Source organism: Nycticebus coucang, chromosome 3 (genome assembly GCF_027406575.1).
Source record: "Nycticebus coucang isolate mNycCou1 chromosome 3, mNycCou1.pri, whole genome shotgun sequence".
NCBI classification, from domain to species: Eukaryota; Metazoa; Chordata; class Mammalia; order Primates; family Lorisidae; genus Nycticebus; species Nycticebus coucang.
The window spans coordinates 20,665,425-20,688,247 of record NC_069782.1 but is presented as its reverse complement, the minus strand read 5'-3'; the positions used below and the strand labels follow the sequence as shown (position 1 = coordinate 20,688,247).

General features: G+C 38.3%; 1 protein-coding gene across 6 annotated transcripts in view; it reads left to right on the top strand.

Moving 5' to 3' along the window:
• Window positions 1–22,823, top strand: part of MYBPC1 (myosin binding protein C1) — an 87,626-nt gene that overhangs the window by 39,572 nt on the left and 25,231 nt on the right. For all 6 annotated transcript variants that reach the window (XM_053582977.1, XM_053582974.1, XM_053582976.1 and 3 more), the window contains 10 exons: window positions 4,751–4,917; window positions 6,774–6,906; window positions 8,659–8,783; window positions 9,666–9,771; window positions 12,116–12,282; window positions 13,907–14,069; window positions 15,133–15,239; window positions 15,559–15,692; window positions 20,033–20,192; window positions 21,555–21,659. In XM_053582977.1, the coding sequence (XP_053438952.1) occupies window positions 4,751–4,917; window positions 6,774–6,906; window positions 8,659–8,783; window positions 9,666–9,771; window positions 12,116–12,282; window positions 13,907–14,069; window positions 15,133–15,239; window positions 15,559–15,692; window positions 20,033–20,192; window positions 21,555–21,659 (1,367 nt within the window). The remainder of the gene's footprint in view (window positions 1–4,750; window positions 4,918–6,773; window positions 6,907–8,658; window positions 8,784–9,665; window positions 9,772–12,115; window positions 12,283–13,906; window positions 14,070–15,132; window positions 15,240–15,558; window positions 15,693–20,032; window positions 20,193–21,554; window positions 21,660–22,823) is intronic.

Genomic DNA, 22,823 nt, shown 5'->3' with positions numbered 1-22,823 from the left:
TTTTCAAATGTTTCCTGAGTCTTCACATATTTTCTTAGTTGGGGATGGGGAGATTTGAAAACTGAGACATAAAACTTTAAATACCTAGATTAGAAACTTCTAAGACAGTACCCATGATTCCTTCTCATGACTGAATAAATAAAGCCTCCATTCTCCTGCCTTATTTGATTATCTGACAAACAAATTGATTTCACGATTTTGGTGAAATTCTGCAGATAAATATGTATTTTTGAAGAGGCAGATTTACTTTATTATTATATTATTTATATTATATTGCTGCTAGTCTAAAACACCATTGATTTCAGAATATACCAGTATTTTATAAATCACCAAGCAATGGAAAACTCTTTATGTGAAACTAAATGGTTTATGACACACTATTGATGATAAGATGCATTCTTATTTCAGAAATGTTTCAAATTCCCCCAAAATGTGTTACTTTAGAAGTGATAAAATAGAAATAAATAATTAGTATTATCCCTCACTCACACTCCCTTGATATTGTTCTCTCCTGAAATAAAACGTATAAAATTTCATTATGGGTATTTAGCACATAATAATTTTATAGGATTTCTGTCCACACATATGCATATTATTTAACAGTATAACATTTTATATATAAAGTTATACATAACTAGATAGTAAAGAAAAGAAAACAGAAAACTTTACTTCTAATGCTCAACATTTAGGTTGAGAACAGAAATATTAACAGGTATGATTTATTAATTACTGACAGGTCAATCAACAGAATGTGGCCACATCAAATACATCTTTCTTCCTCTAGATATTTAAAATAATCATTAGTCTCAATAATATTAATTCTAGAAATGCATTTAAGGCAATGGTACATAAAGTGCCTTCAGCGAGCTTCCCTCTTGCTCATTCCATAGTTGAGAATCCGAGATCCAGAGATGTCAAGGGACTTACCTCCCATCACACAGGAATTAGAGGCAGGGCAGGGACCCAAAATAAAAGTTTTCTTTTCCTGAGTTAGCTCTTTTTCTGCAATACATACCACTTTGAATCTGCCCTGGAAGCTGGTGCTTCAGTTTATAACACAAAATGACACACTCTAAGAAGACAAAAGAGGTTTTTATTCTCCCTGTGATCATTTACTCACCCAGAAAAACATCAAATACTTTTTTGTGCAGAATATAATGCTAGGTGATAGAAGGAAAAGAAACCCAGTGCCTGCACACAGGAAGGGATGAATACATGGATATGTTTGTGGGAGGGAAAGAGGAGTGGTGAAAACATGGATTTGAGTCTCAACCCTATTATTTACTAAAATGTGATTTTGACAAAAATATATGACCCCACTGGGACTCGGTTTCCACATCTGTAAATGTGAAGAATAAAAATTACTTAATAGAATTATTGTGAGAATTAAGTGTAAAGGGCCTGGCTCACAGTAGATGGCCAATAAATGTTTCACTTCCACTAAAGAAACGTGACATGTTTCTCTCAGAACTTACGTTCAGAAACAGACAAAACACATACAACCAATTAAAATGTGGTACAGTGGATTAAATACCACATTTCAATTAAAAAGGAAAAAGAAAGAGAAAAGAACAGATGGATTCTACCATCTACAATACGGATTCTAGAATAAAAGAAATCTAATATATAATCGAAATGACTAAAGAAATAAATCACTTAAAAAATTGGAAGTCAGGGGGTGGCGCCTGTAGCTCAGAGAGTAGGGCGCCAGCCCCATATACGGAGGGTGATGGGTTCAAACCTGGCCCAGACCAAACTGCAAAAAAAATAGCCGGGCCTTGTGGTGGGCGCCTGTAGTCCCAGCTACTCGGGAGGCTGAGGCAAGAGAATCACCTAAGCCCAAGAGCTGGAGGTTGCTGTAAGCTGTAACGCCATAGTACTCCACTGAGGGCGACAAAATGAACCTCTGTCTCAAAAAGAAAAAAAAAATTGGAAGTCAAGTATGTCTCCAGTTCTCATTTTCTTTATATCCCCTAATTATAATGTCTTACTCAGCATTAGATTGTTGTTAACGTTATGACTATGTTCTTTTAAACTAATCCACTAGCACAACATTAGAAATCATTGTGTTTTCCTACTAATTTGTGCATTGCATGTGTTTTCATTGTGGTAATGACACATGGTTACCATTCCTAGTCCTCTGAGAGTGTGTCTCAATATCCCTATCACAGTAAATAACCATAACCACCAACATCTCTGTACAACAAAAGATCTGCCTGCACCCAAACAAAGCCAGCTGGTGTCAAATAGATATGAGCTAAATCAGAGGAAATCTAATGGGCAGCATCCCGTTATGGGATTTGACTTGTATAAACACTTGAAAGTTTTATTCTACATAAAATTTCTATAACTGCTATATTCTTCACTAAGATCATGAAGTTATAGAAATGTTGATGTAGATTAAAGCATCGTGGATGTTATACAGGTCTGTCCCATGGCTTGGAAAGGAATCACAGATGCCTTTAGAAATTTGAGTTGTCTCTTCACTGTAATCTAACGTAGCCATGCAGACAGGGTTGTGTGCAGCCACCATGGTAAGTAAAGCTATGTTCCAGGTGAGTTACAGACACCATACAGGTGAGAGGCTGGCTTCACATTCCAGTACAAGAGAAATGCTTCTCTTTGCCATTTGGGATATAATTAAGTGATAGAAAGAAAAGGAAGGAACAGGGGAGAGGTCACTGGTACTCTTATAGGAAATTTCATATGACAGGAATGTGGTAGAATGCAATATATCTTGGTGTTTTAATGAAAAAATAGTAAAGATAATCAATCTTAGGAATCTACCAATAAAACTGGCTCAAGAAATCACACTAAAATGATGCTCTTTGTTCCTTCCTATAAATATCACCTCATGGATGTAGGTATGACTCAGGGTTGACTTGTGCCTCTTGTTATAAGAGCTGTTTTAATACATCAACATACAAAGTTATAATTTAATAAAAATAGAAGAGTTATTTTAATTATATCTAGCTTCATATCTTTAAATCCTTCCACCAATGTCCGGAAGATGCCTAAAATATGCATATGTATAATTCTTCTTAGTTAAAATACAAATTTAACATAATCTCGTAAGGCATAATTTCAAGTTCGGAATCTATATTTAGGCTGGAATATGACAAAATACATTGAGAAAATACCCCTCAGAGAAAATATGCATATGTATGTGATATATACATATTCATCTTAATTATAATTCTCTTAGACTTACTACTAAAATATTCAAAGAATGTATTGGAAGTATAAACTGTTTTCAGGCAGTAGATTTAGTGGATTTGACAAATTATTATCAATACTCCAATTTCAGGATAAATTCCTTAAGCCTTTCAATTTCCCCAGGTTTATAAAGGGTGTAGCTATCATTTCAGTGAAATGAAGATCATGCTTGCATCTTAGAGTTTTTAAGAGGCTCATTTTTCTAATGGTGTTGTCTAGTCCTTCCCATCAGGAATACTGGTAACCAATGACCTCTCACTTCCTTCCATTTTCTGGGTTTGCTTCAGTGTCCTCCTATCCCAATGGGCAAAAAGATTTACATGGAAACGTAAAATGAAAATTAGATATTTATAATAGAAGTCACCCTTGCCTAATGACCCCCTAAAAGCTATGTTAATATTTATATTCTTCCCCCTACCCGTCACTGCAACATTTCCAAATTAACTCAAGAAAAAATAGTCACATAAACTTAAAATCAGAACTAGCCAGTGAAGTAAATCAGTTCATTCACACTAAGCCTCTTTTCCTGAAAACCGTGTATTCCTGTGTTTGGTTTCACTTTCTGTTTTTAAAACAAGATAAAACAAGCGTACTTTAAATAGTTTTGTTTTTTATTTTTTTAGCTAGATGTGTACGTTCTTCATATGGTCTATACATTCTTCAGTCAGTGATCAAAATTAGAGGTAATAATTTTGTTCATTACCCTAAGAAGATACTTTCTCCTTGTTTATGGAATCCTAAACCATTTGCTTTCTTTTAACATTTATGTTTTTATAATTCGCATCCAATCTTCTCCAAAAAAAACATTCAAAAGCACATTAAGATGAAATATGAGAGAATCCTCTATCCCCTGCCAATTTAGAAAAAAAGTATTTTGCAAAGCATCAATAGCCAAAAAAGGCATATGAAAAACAAAAAATCTTCATGGCAGTTTCAAATGTTTTCGTATTTTTTAAAAAGGCAAAAAATGGTTAATGCACATATTTATGAACATAGTAGCCAAAACGCCATTGCAAAATTGAGACGTTTGAAATAAATATATTTGTATTATCTCCATATTTATCGAGGGTGTGAACATCAACGAAGGAGAAAGAGATCATTTTTCTTTCCTAGGCCAGTATTTAAATCTTTTAGTTCTTAATCTACTTTTCAAAATGAATTGAATATCCATATCCTAGATGAAACCCATTCCTTAAGTTTCCCAAAATCCCATCTTCTAATCAGACTTTATAATTAAAAGTAAGTGAAAATATTTTCAGAACATTCCCTTATATCCTTCGATCCCCTAAAATTGTGTTTTGAACTAGGAAAATGAAAAGTGTTCCTCTATGTGCACCTATTTAATCTCTCACTATCTGGAAAGTTCTCTAAGACTTTAAGCAAGATAAGGACACTGACTTCTGGGCTTTTAAGTACTCGGGCTTTCAACTGAGCTTTTCACACGGCAGCTGAATACCAGAATCATACCCCGACCATCCTTGTCTTTCAAGGACCAGTGCAGCCACTAAACTAGGCAATGGTTCTCCTCGGTTAGGGAGGTGAAGCAGCAGGAGGAAGAACCCGAGATAGACGTGTGGGAGCTGCTGAAGAGCGCCAAACCCAGCGAGTACGAGAAGATCGCCTTCCAGTATGGCATCACCGACCTGCGCGGGATGCTCAAACGGCTCAAGCGCATGCGCAGAGTGGAGAAGAAGAGTGCAGGTGAGCGCGCGGGGGCGAGGGGCGTGGCCGCCGCGCGCTGGAGACACGTGACCGTGAATGCGGCCCGGGGCGGCTTCGGTCTCCCGCGCGGTTGGGCGGGGCGCTGGATGGGAGCGCGGGGCTTACGCGCCGCTGGGTTTTGGCTTCCGGTAGTTTCACTGCCCAGCACGTCGCTGGTTACGCGGGAAGCGGACCCGGTCTACAGGTTTAAGGCGGCAGAGATTTACAGCGCATGTGCAAAGTAGGAAGGACTAGTAAATATCAAGAAGGAAGAGAAAGAAATACATTTTAAATTGATCTTTAGCTCTTCAAAGTTTCCTACACTGGGTCATGGTCAGTTATGGGTTTAGGACACTTCAGGGCAATTTATCCATTCTCTTATGTTTTGTTAATGCTCAAATAGAAAGACCCTCACAACCTCCTTTTTAAAAATATGCCCCTAAACTTCCCTGTCCATTGGTTGAGAAATGGCCCCCAGAGAAACGTGGAAGGATTGTGTTTTGTTTACATCACTCAAGACATTTCCGCCATCCCAGAACTCCTGAAGTTGTGTTTTTGTGAGTTTGTGACTATCTGGAAGTGAATAGTCACAGACGTGCAGATGTTAGGGCGCCAGCTGACATCTGTCCCCGTGCGGACCTTTCTTACCACTTAGTTCTGGATTCATGTTTTATGATGTGTGCTAGGTAACTTTTAAGTTAGTGTTTATTTTATCTTGTTAAAATATAAGAAAATGAGCTTGTTTAAGCAATAGTATAGTCTAAGGTTGGAATAATGGAAATGAGAACATGACAACACGAAGCGTTTCACACTTACCATGTTTTTTCCAAACCATCTAAATGAGAATTCTTATCTTTAAAATCAGAGGGGGAAAAAAAGGCCAGGCAGGGTGGCTCACACCTGTAATCCTAGCACTGCAGATGATCAAGGCAGAAAAGAGCACATGAACTCAGGAGCTTGAGACCAGTCTGAGCAAAAGCGAGACTCTGTGTCTACCAAAAATACAGAAAAATTAGCCAGGTGTTGTGGCAGGTGCCTGTAGTCCCAGTTATTTTGGAGGCTGAGGCAGGAGGATCACTTGAACGCGGGAGTTTGAGGTTGCTGTGAGCTAGGCTGATGCCACAATACCCTATTCTGGGCAACAGAGTAAGACTCTGTCTCAAAAAAAGAAAAAATAAGAAAGAATATTAAATTAAGACAGAAGTTAACTACCTCTGTTTAGGACCTTTTAGTGACGATATTTAAAAAAAAAAAAAATACTGTGTTCTATGTTATTTAAAATGTTTGGAAATCCAGAGTTCCTAGCTTTATACACAAGGGGTGTTTTTTAAATGCCACTATTTGGGCAAGTTCCTGTAGTACAAAAACTTTGATAAGCCTACTATTTCAATTAGTCATTTAATTTGATCTTATGAATCACTAAATTTATCTTATAAATTTAAATATGATATAGATTTAAAAAAACTATCTGTGATACAGAATTACAAAAATAATATCAATCATCCTCATAGTAATCATGCTAGGAAAATAAAAATGTTCTCAAAGTTTAATTTCATTTGGATGGTATGTGTTTGTACATTCGCTGAGGAATCAGGTAATTTTGAAAACTTCAACTATTCTTTTCCTATGTTTCTTCCACTAACATTTCAATTTTTAATTTTTTCTTTCAATTTTTGAACCATATTATTGTATATAAATTAACACAGAATTCTAACTATAAAGGATAATTTGGAAGGCTTTTCTTCTGTGGGATTCGTGTTTGCATTTGTTTTCTGGTTCTTCAGACATTTTGACTATTTAAAGTCACAGCGCATATTTGCTCATATTAACATATTTTGCTTCTTCTACCCTACCAGCTTTTGCAAAAATTCTTGATCCTGCATATCAGGTTGATAAAGGAGGCAGAGTAAGGTTTGTTGTAGAACTGGCAGATCCAAAGCTGGAGGTGAAATGGTATAAAAATGGGCAAGAAATTCGACCCAGTACAAAGTAAGTGGACTTTGCAAATAATCAGTAATAACTACACAGTAAATAAATCAAACAACCGTTTGACTTAATTTTCCAAGAATAAAATGATTTTTAGTTAAATATTTATAATGCAAATTATGGAGGCAGAATAAAATTTAACTCACATTTTATGTATTTTTAAATTAAAATTATAGTGCTATATAAACTAAACCTTGTTTTATGTTTATATACAAACTATTTCAAGTGATTCCCAATTATGGTTTTATGTAACTACAGGTTATATATAATTATTTCAGAGCATTGCTAAACTGCTCCTAATTTTTTTAAATAAAATTTTTAAATAATTTGAGAAGCATATGGGATATGCCACCTGGAAATCACACCTTATAATGAGACGACTTTTGTTTTCCCAAAATAGCATCTATATTCAATAATGGCTGAATACTTTATATTCAATTCAGGTGTGATTCTGAGCACTATTGAATGTTGACATCTGATGAAATAGGGCAGTGCCTGTGGCTCAAAGGGGTAGGGCGCTGGCCCCATATGCCGAAGGTGGCGGGTTCAAACTCAGCCCCAGCCAAAAACAACAACGAAAAGACATCTGATGAAATGGAGATCTAAGCCTGTCTTTTATTATTGCTTGGGCCTCTCCCAAATAAAGGAGACAGGCTAAAGACAGACTAATCCTTGATGTCTGATAGTATCTCTGGTCTATTATGAAACTACTTTACAGAGATCCTTCTCAACCTGAGAGATTTTCAACTCCAACATATTTTTTTTAAGTTAACAGGGGCCACGTGTACACTTATAAAAGACTTTGATCCTGGAACACTGTCACTCCTGGAGTACAATTAGGTGGTTTCCAATTTCTTAATATGGTGATGCCAAAAGAGTGACCGTGTGATTATGTTTATACCCAATGTAAAAATTCCTTGAAGATGGCCTGAATTTACCAAAAACATAATTTTAATTGTTTTTCCTTAGAAAATGTGGTCAGTATTTTGTTCATGAAATCTTCAATTTGAAAATTTTCAAAGCAGATTTTTTTCTAGTCTATGATAACCCCTACTGTGCTCCTCCATAATCTAGGTCACGGATAATTAAATTTCATGATCTTGGTTTCTAGTTTTCTATCTCCAGATATTCATTTCGTTCTTAGTAGATGGTAAGTGTGATGTGATAGCACCAGTTTTTAAGCTCAGTTAGGAGAACATCACGTTCTATAGAATTACTGCATTAGTGATTAAGAAAGGTCATATATCTGCTTAAATTAATTATTTAATAATCATTTATTCAGACCCCCCCCCCAAAAAATCTACTGTATCACTGGGCTGGGCAATGAATGAGATACAGGTCAGTGAATAAATCTCTCCCCACCTATAAAGTACATGATTTGGTCATTTAAAGAATATACAGATTTAAAAATCTGACACTCTCAGCCAACTCTCTTTTTCAATAGCAGTTAAAAACTTTAGGCAGTAAGTACGTAAGTACTGATTTATATTTGAAATAAAAACCTTACATAAAAGAAAATTACAACAGAAATGAAATACCATGTATAAATATGCATATGTATCATTATTATTATAAAGATGAAAAATTGTTTTTTGTTTGGTATTAAAGTACATAAGATATGTGTCCTATGTGGCAGATCAAAATCATGTCCCTGACTTTGAAACGTTACCAAGTTAGAAGCCAAATTTGCTGGCAACAAAGAAAAGAATAAAATCCAAGTTCACAGGCTGTTTATCTTCCTCCTATTTAAAACAGATATATCTTTGAACATAAAGGTTGTGAAAGAATCATGTTTATCAATAACTGTGCGCTGACAGATGATTCCGAGTATTACGTGACAGCGGGAGATGAGAAATGTTCCACTGAGCTCTTTGTAAGAGGTAAAATAAAATATCTTCCTGTAGTCGTTCTTGGCTCCTTCTTCCCCCGGGGTAATGATCACAATGAAAGTAATGAGGTGAGCGCCCCAGCTCCAGAGCAGAGGTAACGGTACCTCCAGAAATGGTCTGGCTTGGGTGTTAGGAGGGCTCAGCCCTGATGTATCCTAATGAGTCTTTGGGTTTGTTAAAGACTAGAAAAATCAAGGGGAGAAAAAAACTGCGAGTAAAAATGCCTTGAGGTTTTGATTCAAGCCAAGTACTATTCTGGAAATAATTATTCTGGACTATAGCTCTGAACAGATTTTACAGGATAATCCTCATATCACTCACTCACCGATCACAGTAGATTTCTATTGAAACTAGCTTCATTATGAAGCAGTTGGCATCAAGCACATTAAAGACCACCTTTTACTAAGACATTGGGAAAAGTGCTGGAGGGTGTGTGTGAAGCCGCAGCGCAATTATTTTCTGTATGAGAAATCTGAGCTCTGAAATCTCTATCATCCATCCAGAACCAGAATCAAAGAATTTGAGCATCAGACATTCTTCCTCATCAGAAGTGTCTACCACCTGGTATCTTATTTGCTAAAAGAAGGATATTTGATACGTTTTAGAACTCTCTAGAACAATGATTTATTTGATTTGGAGAGTTGTGAGAGAAATTAGGAGAATTTCCCCAGAATTCTCAGCTATTCACTTTGCCAAGAACAGACTTTAGAAAACAACAAAAACAGTAACACCCGAGTCTCTACTATTATGAGAACCATAGATGATACTTCCTTGATGTTGGCATTTCGGGCATTTCATCTGTGAATTAATCAGGACTCATGGGACAGGCTTTGCAATAGTCAATGATTCTTACTTGCCTCTTTTTCATGCTAGAGCCTCCAATTATGGTGACCAAACAGCTGGAAGATACAAATGCTTATTGTGGGGAGAGAGTGGAATTAGAATGTGAAGTATCTGAAGATGATGCCAATGTAAAATGGTAAATAGCCTTCCTGAGCTCTGTCCATTTTTCTTTTTTCTTCCTTTCTTTTTTTCCATCCTTTCTTTCTTTCTTTTTTTTTTTGAGACAGAATCTCACTATGTTGCCCTTGGTAGCCTGCCATGGAGTCACAGCACACAACTTGAACCTTAAACTCTTGGACTTAAGTGATTCTCATGCCTCAGCCTCCCACATAGCTGGGACCACAGGCGCCCAGTGCAACACTCAGCTATTTTTTTGGTTGCAGTTGTCATTGTTGTTTAGCAGGCCTGGGCCAAGCTCGAACCCTCCAGCTTCGGTGTTTGTGACCAGTGCCCTACCCACTGAGCTTCAGGCGCTGAGCCAGTCTGTCCATTTTTCATAGAACAAAAAAATGTATCTTTTTTTTGATAGAGAAGGAGCACCAAGGGCTTCTAAGCATATAAAAAGAATCTCAATCACTTGGGCGGCGCCTGTGGCTCAGTGAGTAGGGCGCCGGCCCCATATGCCGAGGGTGGCGGGTTCAAACCCAGCCCCGGCCAAACTGCAACAAAAAAATAGCCGGGTGCTGTGGCGGGCGCCTGTAGTCCCAGCTACTCGGGAGGCTGAGGCAAGAGAATCGCTTAAGCCCAAGAGCTGGAGGTTGCTGTGAGCTGTGTGATGCCACGGCAGGCACTCTACCGAGGGCCATAAAATTAGACTCTGACTCCACAAAAAAAAAAAAAAAAAAAAAGAATCTCAATCGCATTTGTGTTTTAGTACAGATGATATCAAAATTATACTAAGATACTGGGACTTTTCGACTTATGACTAAGAAAAGATCTAGAAAGTTATACAGGTAAGCGTATAGGGAAGTAGGCAATTGCTAATAAACTTCGCAGGTTTGCCCTGGCCTGTTTGACCACAGCCTATAGCATGCCTCTTCTCATTATGCCATCCTGGCAACTTACATGGAAAAACATATTTATATATTTTTCTTTTTTTTTTTTTTGGCCAGGGCTGGGTTCGAACCAGCCACCTCTGGCATATGGGACCGGCGCCCTACTCCTTGAGCCACAGGCGCCACCCTATATATTTTTCTTTTAATCCCTAGTCACTTTATTGTTATAGTGGCTCAGAAAAATATTTTACATTAAGAATTACCAACTGGGTGGTGCCTGTGGCTCAGTGAGTAGGGCGCTAGGCCCATATACCAAGAGTGGCGGGTTTGAACCCGGCCACAGCCAAACTGCAAAAAAAATAGCCAGGTGTTGTGGCAGGCGCCTGTAAGTCCCAGGCACCTGGGAGGCTGAAGCAAGAGAATGGCCTAAGCCCAAGAGCTGAGGTTGCTGTGAGCTGTGATGCCACCGCATTCTACTGAGGGCAATAAAATGAGACTCTTTCTCTAAAAAAAAAAAGAATTACCAACTGCTATTAAAAATAAAAGCTTTGATGGGAGGCATCAGGTGGAAAGTATTTTCTTAGGTTTCTTATGAGTAACTGCAAAATTAAGAACTAGAAGTCTTAAAATCTTAAAATGCAATCTTATGTTGACAAGTAACATAGCAGCATTTATAGCAGGATGACAAATTGTATCTACTACAAGGTACAGAGTAGATTGTTTGTTCTAATCTAGAATCACAGTTATCTTTAAAATGCGTTAAATGGGGTGGTGCCTGTGGCTCAAAGGAGTAGGGCGCTGGCCCCATATGCCAGAGGTGGCAGGTTCAAACCCAGCCCCAGCCAAAAACTGCAAAAAAAATAAATAAATAAAAATAAAATGAGTTAAATGGTACTATTCTCACTGGTGTGTTTCAAGAACACCAATGTGGATAATACCCACTCTGACCAGCTACATCTGATCGGTCTTCAGTAAGAAGTGGCTCGTGTTCTTTTAATATAATTTTTAGTAGACAATACTTGTTATAATATGAATCTGTTGATGGATAGATAGATTGATTCATGTATTCTTTAACTCAAAATCTTTTGTATCTGACATCTGCCAGAAACTCTGCAGGACACTGCCATATAGCAATAAACAAGACCAACAGCATCTTTTTCCTGAAGGATGTTTCATAAAACTCTCTTGTGGGGGCAGTGCCTGTGCTCAGTGGGTAGGGCACTAGCCCCATATACTGAGGATGGCGGTTCGAACCCAGCCCTGGCCAAACTGCAACAAAAAAATAGCTGGATGTTCTGGCTGGTGCCTGCAGTCCCAGCTACTCAGGAGCCTGAGGCAAGAGAATCGCCTAAGCCCAGAAGTTGGAGGTTTCTGTGAGCTGTGACACCACGACACTCTAGCTAGAGCAATAAAGTGAGACTCTGTCTCAAAAAAAAAAAAAAGAAAGAAAAGAACAAAACTCTTTCATGATTCATTTTAACTCAGGTTTAAGAATGGTGAAGAGATCATCCCTGGGCCAAAATCAAGATACCGAATTAGATGTGAAGGCAAAAAACACTTTTTGATCATTGAAGGAGCAACAAAAGCTGACTCGGCAGAATATTCGGTGATGACGACGGGAGGACAGTCTTCTGCTAAGCTTAGTGTGGACTGTAAGTAAGACCTCTTCAGACATCTTTCTAGGTGGCTGACTCAGGAGACTGTTTGTTCATCCAGTTTTAGGACAGTTGTATGTGATGTATTTGATTTCTATTTGTGGTGACCTTAAGTCATTTCTTCCTAGCTGAGTGTCTATGTCAGCTGGGTCTCTAAGAAAGCAATGTACTGCTCTGTTGAATAGTAGAGCATCAATATTGGGGAGGAAGTATAAAAATCACCTGCCAGAAAAGTCACTCATATAATCCCCAAACCATATAAAGAGATGGTAAATAATGGCATCAAATCCTAATAGAGTTTGCTATCTCATCACTAGATAAACACCCAATTCTCTGAAATTAACATTTGGGGTCAAGAAGAAAGTTATTCAAACCAAAGGGGCTCGGTTGAGTAGTTGGTACGAACTAATTTGTAAATAGGCTTCCACAGTATAACCTACACATGCCCTCAAGCAGTAGTCAGTCATCCATAGCAGAAGCTCTTCCTGTTGGCCATGAAATTAAAACAGCAAACAGCTCAAGACAATTGGTAATACAAACAAAGCAGAAATCTTGTTTCCTTCTTTCTTAGTCTGGTTCATATAATCAATCATTGGATTATTCAGGCAATCTCAGTACGCTCCTTAGGTTACATGAAGCTTTGGCCATTTTAGTTTAACATCAAAAAGTTTTTCAACCATAGGCAGATCCTTATCTGATCTTTGTATCTATTTAAAGCAAATACAGTTGTGCAATAAAAAAGCACAGGGTTTATAGAGGGAATGGGATTATTAGCACAACACTCAAAAATTGAGTCAGCATCATGTTTAAAAAAAAAAAGATAAGAGCCTAACAAAAATCAATAGCACAGGCTTGGTGCCCATGGCTCAAGCGGCTAAGGTGCCAGCCACATAACACCTGAGCTGGCGGGTTCGAATCCAGCCTGGGCCTGCCAAACAACAATCATGGCTGCAACCAAAAAATAGCCAGGCGTTGTGGCGGGCGCCTGTAGTCCCAGTTACTTGGGAGGCAGAGGCAGGAGAATCGCTTGAGCTCAGGAGTTGGAGGTTGCTGTGAGCTGTGATGCCATAGCACTCTACCCAGGGTGACAGCTTGAGGCTCTGTCTCAAAAAAAAAAAAATCAATAGCACAGTTTTATCCATGGTAAGTGGTTAATGCTACTACTATAAATATAGCACTTACCTTCAAAAAGACCTGAAATTTGCTTGTGAAAATCGGGCTCTAGAAGTGATGTAGTTTGTGAGCTGTTGTGAAATAGTAGGATTATTGGAAATCAGATAGACAGTTGTAACCTCAGACGTTAGTGGGTGTGATGCCTAGGACACGAGTTAATGGAGGTAGCTGACAGATGTTTGAGGAGTGCATCTGTGCATTTCACCCATCCCTAGCTGGCTCAGTTCTGTTGGATGGCAGTTTTCTGCATTCACTTAGTTTTTTTAAGGAATGAAATCATGTACAATCAAAGGTGAAATTGTCCTCTAATAAATCAATTGCCTCGGTACAGATTCTTATTATCAAAACAAGCATTATAACAGGACTGAGTATACCGTTGTGAAATGCCACCATCTTGGCCAGTCTAGAGTTTGGGTTTGGCACTTGTGATGGTCTATCATTCCTCTAGTGAAACCTCTGAAGATTTTGACACCTCTGACGGATCAGACTGTAAATATTGGAAAAGAAATCTGCTTGAGGTGTGAAATCTCTGAATATATACCGGGAAAATGGACTAAAAATGGCCTGCCTGTTCAGGAGAGTGACCGTCTGAAGATTTATCACAAGGGAAGGTGAGCAAGCCCAGTGACCCGCAAGCAAGGGTTCGTGTCCATCTCTGCTTTCTAAATTAAGTTATCTGGTGAGGATATTTGGAGAGTAGCTTTAGGGAGATGGCCTATTTCTGCTTCTTTGCTTCTAATCAGCAAGAATATGTGATTTCTGGTGTACCATATGTGCAACTCATATGTGTTTCCACTTCACACTTCAGTGCTTTGTCCACTCAAAACTCATTGACTTTTTTTTTTTCTTTTTTGCAGTTTTTGGACAGGGCTGGGTTGTAACCCGCCACCCCCAGGGCCAGCGCCCCATTCCTTGAGCCACAGGTGCTACCCAACTCATTGACATTTTTTTCCATCTCAACTTGAAGCTAGAGGAAGGATTTTGAATTCTAGTTGAGGACCTTGTCAAGTCAATTAACTGTCCCTCACCAAAAAGTGTCACATGACCTTCCCATAATTGTTTTTTCGAGTGGGAGGGCATAATACATAGTATACTAGAATCTGGCAAAGATGTAAGGCAAGAATTTTAACCTTGGATCTGTGGACTCTTAGGATATCATGAGTGGACTTCAGGGAGCCCACCATATCCTCTGAAACTGTGAGAAAATTCTGTGTGTACAAAAATACATTCTCTCTACACAGAGAGGATCCATAGTGTCCACCTGATATTCACTAGTTCATAACGCAATAATGTTAAGAACTGTTGCTCTTAAGAGTTTGGCATATAAAACAAAAATCAAGATTTTCTAGGTAATCTCTTGCACTTTAAAGTATAGTAGTATTGATATATGCTATTTAGCCTTTTTGAAGCTTTGAGATGAATAAAAAAGAATACATAAAAACCTGATTGTATTTGTAGAGATAATTCCATAGAATCCCAGCCTGAGATTTAATTTGGATTAATAAATAAGATAATTAAGGCTTCAAGTCTTCCTTCTTCTCTCCTTCTCCTGCTCCCTCTCCTGGTCTCTCCCGCACGACACAAGACAATCAGATAAAAGGTCCCTCCAGTTTGGGGCATATATAAACTAAATCTTTGCAGAGCCTTAGAGATCTGTTTTTCTCATTCCCATAGAATCCACAAGTTAGTGATCTCCAGTGCTCTCACAGAAGATGAAGGTGACTATGTATTCGCACCAGACGCCTACAATGTTACTTTGCCTGCCAAAGTTCATGTTGTTGGTGAGTAAATAAATAAAAAAAAAATCCTTGCCTACTTATATTCTTGCTTGTTTTTGCTTACCATGGAATTATAATGTATTTAAAACTATGATATTTAAAGAAAAAAATCCCTCCATTGGTATTAATTTCTAATGATTAATGGTTTGCTCTTAAGTCTTTCCATGAAATAGTTTTGTAAGGTGCCACACACCAATTACTTCCACCCTTCTTATATTCTTTTTGACCAGATAAAATATCCATTACTACCAAGCCAAGCACTAGCCCAAATATCCATATAGAAATGACTGTCTAACAACAAAGGCCCTGCTTAATATTCCAGATCCTCCTAAGATCATCCTGGACGGTCTTGATGCTGACAATACAGTAACAGTGATTGCAGGAAACAAGCTCCGGCTTGAGATCCCCATCTCTGGAGAACCACCTCCCAAAGCCATCTGGAGCCGAGGAGATAAGGTTTGTTGCACGCGCACACACACACACACACACACACACGTGCGTATATGCCTGTACATTGCCCTCCCTATTCCTCGCATTCCATTAATCAGATGAAGGGAAAAGACAGATAAATATTCAGGACTGCAGTACAGATGTAATTCCTTTGAGAAAGAAAAGATAACTGGTTTTCAGGCAAAACTGACAATCATTTGTTTACTTTTCGTATTTCTGATTACCAACTATGTAGCCAGGCATGTTTTTACATACAGTGAACAAGGTTTCATCTTTTATTCCAATGGGTGTCTAGGGGTGGGATGGAAGAGAAATAGATAATGGATTATTAAATAAATAAATAAATAAAAATCACTTTGGATTGTAAGCAGTGCTAGGAAGAGCGTATAAGGGAAAGTGACTTACCCACAGTCAAGGGCAGCCTCTGTGAAGGGCAATAAGAAAACCATTATGTGATGATCAAAACCAGCTGTCTTTTCCAAAGAAGAGATTTCCGGGTAGAAGCAATACAAATGTAAAGGCCAAGGAGGGGAGACAATGAGCCTGACCTGTTGGAAGAACAAAAGGAAAGTCAGTGTGGCTGGGGCAAAATGAGTGAAGAAATTAAGGGTGGTGCCAGTTCAAGTGTGGCCCTGCAGGTTCCTATAAAAAAAAAAGGTTTATGTTTAACGGGGGGCCATACCTATGGAGCACATTGCAAGGGTACATGTCAAATCTATTAGGTATAAAATATAGATGTTTATCACAATAATTAAATGAGATGAAACCCTATGGTTAACTAATTTGATCTAAGCATTCCAAATTGTATATAAAATCAGCATATTGTACCCCATAAATGCTTTAATGTATACATGATCTGTGTGTATATGACTTAATAATAAAAAAATAAATAAAAATCAGATATGAGGTTTTTCCTTTCAACCCAAATTGAGTAACGAGAACCAGATTTACCCACTCCCCTGAAATAAGCCCTCCAAACCAACAAAGCACATGAACAGTTGTTTTCAAGACATTGGACATCAGGCAGTGAAAGACAGTGACTCTGGTAAGCAAATGAGGTGAGTCCTACAATTGCCCCCCACTAGGTAGGCTAACTAGGAAAGAGAGAAAAAAACTACTTATCAGAAATGAAAGCGGGAACGTTGCTGCAGCTCCCATAGACATTAAGAGGCTAGTAAGGGAACAATGAACAACTCTGTACCGACAGTGTCATACCCTGCTATGAACTTAAAACTGCTCAAAAAAATAAAGTTTATTTATTAGAACGAAAACAGTTGGGGAGTGTTTCCTCTGCTTCCATTTTTGGGGTGAGGGGAAACAAAGAATATTACTGAGCAATGGAGAACTTCAAGCAGTCAAATGTATGTCCACAAAAATAGGATAGAACTGGAGTCCCCAAAGTGAGGGACAGAAAAACATTTTATCAAATTTGATAAAAACTATAAACTCACAGATACAAAAAGGTAAAAACAACTCTAAGCACAAGAATCATTAAGAAGACTACCCCAAGACCCATCATAATCAAATTGCTCAAAACCAATGATTAAGGAAAAAAATGAAAAGCAGAAAGAAAAATGATCACCTTAAGTACAGAGGAACCAAGGCAAAGATGACAGCAGATTTCTCTGGAAACAAGGCCAGTGAGAATACAGTGGGGCCACATCTTTAACATCCTGAAGAGAGAAAAAAAAAAAAAGTGTTTATCACCAGCAGACTTGCACTACAAGAAATATTAAGGGGAGCCCTTAAAGTTAGAAGGAAAATGATGCCAGATGGAAATATTTTCACAAAGGAATAAAGAGCACTGGAAATGGTAACTACATGGTTAAACATTTAAGAGTTTTTTCTTAATAGTTAAGTCTCTTAAAAAGAAAATTGACTGTTTAAATAAAATTTATGGCAGTGCCTTGTAAGGTTTATAATATATGTAAAATTTATGACAACAAAAAATACAAGGTCAGGAAGAGAGAACAGAAGTAGAGATTGGGAAGGGTAAAATGGAACTGTGCTATTGTAAATTTTTCTATAGACAGATGCTCCTTGACTTATGCTGGGTCTATGCCAAATAAACCTATCACAAATTGAAAATATAATATTGTTAAGTCAAAAACCATTTAATACATCTAACTTCCTGAACATCCTAGCTTAGTCTAGGTTACCTAAACAAGCTCAGAACACTTACATTGGCCTATAATTGGGCAAAGTCATCTGGTAACATAGGACATTGTAAAGGACCAGTTGTTTACCATCACGACCACATGGCTAACTGGAAACTGAGGTTCTGACAATATCATACTTCATATTCCATCCTGGAACCAATGCACCACAGACAGCTCAAAATATCAATGAAGTATTTGGGAAGGATGTGGCTAATGAATGCACGGTACGTCAACAGTTTGAAAAATTCCATTCTGGTGATTTTAATCTTGAAAATGAGCCATGTGGATGACCTTGAGACCAAGGTGGGTAATGATGAACTGAAAGCTGTAGTGGTGGAAGTGCATCCATCTCAACCTACACGTGAATTAGCAGCAAGGTTTGATGATATTCCAATAATATTGGACTACTTGAAGCAAATCAGCAAGGTAAAGAAGCTGGATAGATGGGTTCTGCATGAATTAAATGAGTGTCAGAAGAAAACTCGTATGGAAATTTGTCCTTTTCCGTTGTCACGACATAAAGGCAAGCCATTTCTACACTGCATTGTTACGTGTGATTAAAAATGGATTCTTCTTGAGAATCACAAGCATTCAGCAGAATGGCTGGATAAGGAGGAAGTGTCAAAACACAGTCCAAAACTGAATATTCATCAAAAAAAGCTAATGGAGTCTGGTGGTCCAGCGCTGGTATTATCCACTACAGCTTCATGAAACCTGATCAATCCATTACAGCAGATGTCTACTGCAAGCAACTGGATGAAATGATGAGGATGCTTGCAATTAAGCAGCCAGGATTGGTCAACAGAGTCAGGCCAAACTTCTTGCAAGACAACACTCTACCACATGTCTCCCTAACAACTCTGCTCGAACTACAGAAGCTGAACTTAGAAACTCACGGTCATCTACCATATTCACACCAGATCTTGCACCAACTGACTACCACTTCTTCCAGGCTTTTGACCCCTTTGTTCAAGGGAAAATATTTCATTCTCAACAAGCTTTGGAAGATGCCGTTCTCAATTTCATCGCCACTTGCTCCCCAGGCTTCTTCTCTGCTAGATACACAAGCAACGATTAAGATGACAAAACCCTGTCAATAGTTTAGGCACATACTTTGGTTAATTGTACTGTTTCTTGTTTGAGAAGTAATAAACTAAACTCTCGATTCAGAATTGGATAGTTCATATTTAACAGCACAACGCTCAAACCAATAAGACAAAATATAGAAAACTAAAGTGGATAGAGTAACACCACCCTCAATGAGTAGTTTTCTTTTCACTTTAAAAACAAAGCAGAACATCTTTTCTAATCTTACATTAGAATTTGGCTAATAGGAGGAAAATTTGTTCTATTATAAAATAGACGAATTAGGAAAATGATTTCAGGTATTCTTACTGTTGTCACAATCTCATGCCACTAAAGACTTAGGAGTGATCATACAGACACTAAAGATTTAACTTAAAGTTAGTGGCAAATAATCCAGTTTTTAAATTACCTTGACCTTCTCTATTTTTCTTCTTTTTATAGTGGCTATTCATTGTCATATAGGATTTATGAACTGGGAATTGGAAAAATGTAATGCTGCTTTAAATTTCAGGTTTATGAAAGAAGAAGTAAAAAATAGAAAAAGAAGAAAATAAAAGACAATACAATAGGGGGCTCAATCTCACTGTGTCTTTACTTTGGGAGTTAGATGTTTATTCTTCCACATTTTTGCTGAAAGGGGAAAACCAATATTCAGTAACTTGAGTGGAAAATTAATCTTGCAGCCTTTTCGGTATTTCCACATTTTCAACATGTCTAAGGAAATGAACAAATCACCGTTTAGTTTCTGATATGAGTGTGTTTCTAGTTTCATACACAGACTACTCTTCTAGAGTGACACTTCTGCACTTGTATTTTTTAGTCCTCCAACTTTCTCTTGGGAGAGTTGGTGATTAAGGCATTGGGGCTCAAATCCTAGTTCTGCTGCTTCTTAGCCATGTGGCCTTGAGCAAGTTAAGTCTCAGCTTCCTCCTGTGTGAAGTGGTGTAGTAATGCCTCTGTCATTAGAGATGGGGGGGAGGTTAAACTGAGAAAATGTGTATTAGTCATTAACTCCCATGTCTATCTCAAGTGTTAAGGTGCTCGAAAGAAACCCCTGTTGTGTATATAGATGATGCCACATTTTGTTTTTTTTCTCCTTAGGCTATTGCAGAGGGCAGTGGCCGGATAAGGGCTGAATCTTACCCTGATAGCAGCACACTGGTCATTGACGTAGCTGAAAGAGACGATTCTGGTGTTTACCACATACATCTGAAAAATGAGGCTGGAGAAGCACGCGCGAGCATCAAGATTAAAGTTGTGGGTAAGTCCTCCAGGTAAACAAACCACCAGAATCAAGCCAACATGGCTGATTCAGAGCAGAGTTTGCCACCTCTTGGCTATCTCAGCTTTTCCAGGCTACCAACAAAAGAAACACTCAGTAGATTTATATTTTATAAATTACCTTCTGTTTTTTTCCTACTTGGGGCCATTTCTTTTTCTTTTTTTTTCCTTCTCTTTTTTTCCCTTTCCTTTCCTTCCTTCTTCTTTCTTTCTCTTCTTTTTTCTTGCCTAGAAGCCTCTTGTTGGAGTAATGAGTAGCTAAAATCAGCCACATGGGATCCAATAGTCATATTCCATTTGAGGGCCCTTTCAACATCACTGAGACACCATTGCTAACTAATCTCCCCCCAATCATTATAGAAGAAGAAGATCTGCTTGATCCTCAGACAGTTATCTAAGCACGTTTTTCTTAAGCCTGAAACCAAGTAAATATTAGTCTAACAGATTATTAGTTTTCCAACGTCTCATTTTTTTCTCTTCTTATTTTAGTTTTCCCTTAAATATGTCATTTAAATGACATATTTCAAGTTGAACAAAAACTAAGATCTCTTTACCAGGCACTGAACTATGTTTATAAGACATAGTAACTTGCCATTTCTGACTTGGATTTCTACCAACATCTTGAATCTTCCAACTGATATGAAATTTACAATAATTAGTCCTTGATTCAGTTCTGCCAGGAGCACTTTTTAGTGAAACAACCACCCCCCCCCAATCTGGCAGGTAAGGCAATAATTTCTTAGTTATCATTTTCAAGGTAAAGAAAAAGAGTCTTAGCATTTATTCTGTAATGTGATACAAGCTGAAGGGATTTGGAGATGTTGGTATTTTCGTTGTTATTTTTATTGAGCTCACCTTCCCATATCCCTTACTGAGTATGACTTTTTCCCAAACTGCTAAGTACATTCTAGGAAACACGGAAAAGTACTTAGCAGTAACAGTTTCTGGCTGGGTGCAGTGGCACACGTCTATAAACCCAGCACTCTGGGAGGCTGAGGTGGAAAGATCCCTTGAGCTCAGGAGTTCAAGATCAGCCTGAGCAAGAGCAAGACCCCATCTCTGCTAAAAATAGAAAAATTATCCAGGCTTTGTGGTGGGCACCTGTAGTCCAGCTAGTTGGAAGGCTGAGGCAAGAAGATCACTTGAGATTACTGTGAGCTAGGCTGGTGCCATGGCACTCTAGAAAGGACAACAGAATGAGATTCTGACTCAAAAAGAAAAAAGAAAAGAAATAACAACTTCTATATTATCACCAAAACTCATATTTTTATTAGCATTTTTTGCGTTCTCACTTCCTTATTTTATTTTATTTCATTTTATCCTATCTTTTTGTCTGCTACAGACATCCCTGATCCTCCAGTGGCACCGAGCGTGACGGAGGTGGGAGATGATTGGTGCGTCATGAACTGGGAGCCTCCTGTCTACGATGGAGGGTCACCAATCTTAGGTAACCAGGCATTAGTCTTTACAATTAGCAGAGAGCACCGCATTTAGGAGAAAACCTACTATACTGTGACTTTAAATATCCATTCATATTGAAATATGGGTATTTTGGGGGGGCGGCGCCTGTGGCTCAATGAGCAGGGCGCCGGCCCCATATGCCGAGAGTGGCGGGTTCGAACCCAGCCCCGGCCAAACTGCAACAAAAAAATAGCTGGGCGTTGTGGCGGGCACCTGTAGTCCCAGCTGCTCAGGAGGCTGAGTTAAGAGAATCGTGTAAGCCCAAGAGTTAGAGGTTGCTGTGAGCCGTGTGACGCCACGGCACTCTACCCAAGGGCGGTACAGTGAGACTCTGTCTCTACAAAAAAAAAAAAAAAAAAGAAAAGAAATATGTGTATTTTGGGATGCTCTGTAAATTACTTGAAGTGTGAATAGCTCTGATGAATATCATCACATTAAAGTTGTGGTAAGTCTTCTGGGTAAACAAACACTAGAATCAAGCTGACATGTCTGATTCAGAATAGTGTTTGCCAACTCTTGGTTGTTTCAGCTTTTCAGGGCTACCAACAAAAGAAACACTCAGTAGAACTATATATATATATTTTTTATTTTTATTTTTTGCAGTTTTTGGCCGGGGCTGGGTTTGAACACACCACCTCTGGCATATGGGGCTGGCGCCCTACCCCTTTGAGCCACAGGCGCCACCCAGTAGAGCTATATTTTATAGATTACCTTCTGTTGCCTATTCTCTTTTTCTGTTTGACATTTACACTTAATATGTAATTTTGAAACCCTATAAGCCTAACCTCCACAGTTCTAGTCAGTACATGTCTAGTTCCATAGGATTCTGTCTATGAAGACATTTCTTTTAGAGTTAAATGCTTAGAAGAATTTGCTTCTGTGATGGCATGAGAATTTTTCCTTTTGGCTAATTATGAGACTCACAAAACTGGTCATTTCCTCCGTATTGTCTTCCTTGCTGGGACTCAGAGCCAGCTGTGTTGGCTCCGACTCTGCTACTCAATTATGCCTTAAGTTGCTTGAGCCTATATGTTTGTCATCCATTTTTCTCCTCATTCTAGTATAATTTTAGTTTGTTTTTTTTTTTGTAGTCCTGTTGTCTCGTTTTTGTCTATGTTTTATGATGTTAATACTTGTATTCTGTTATTCT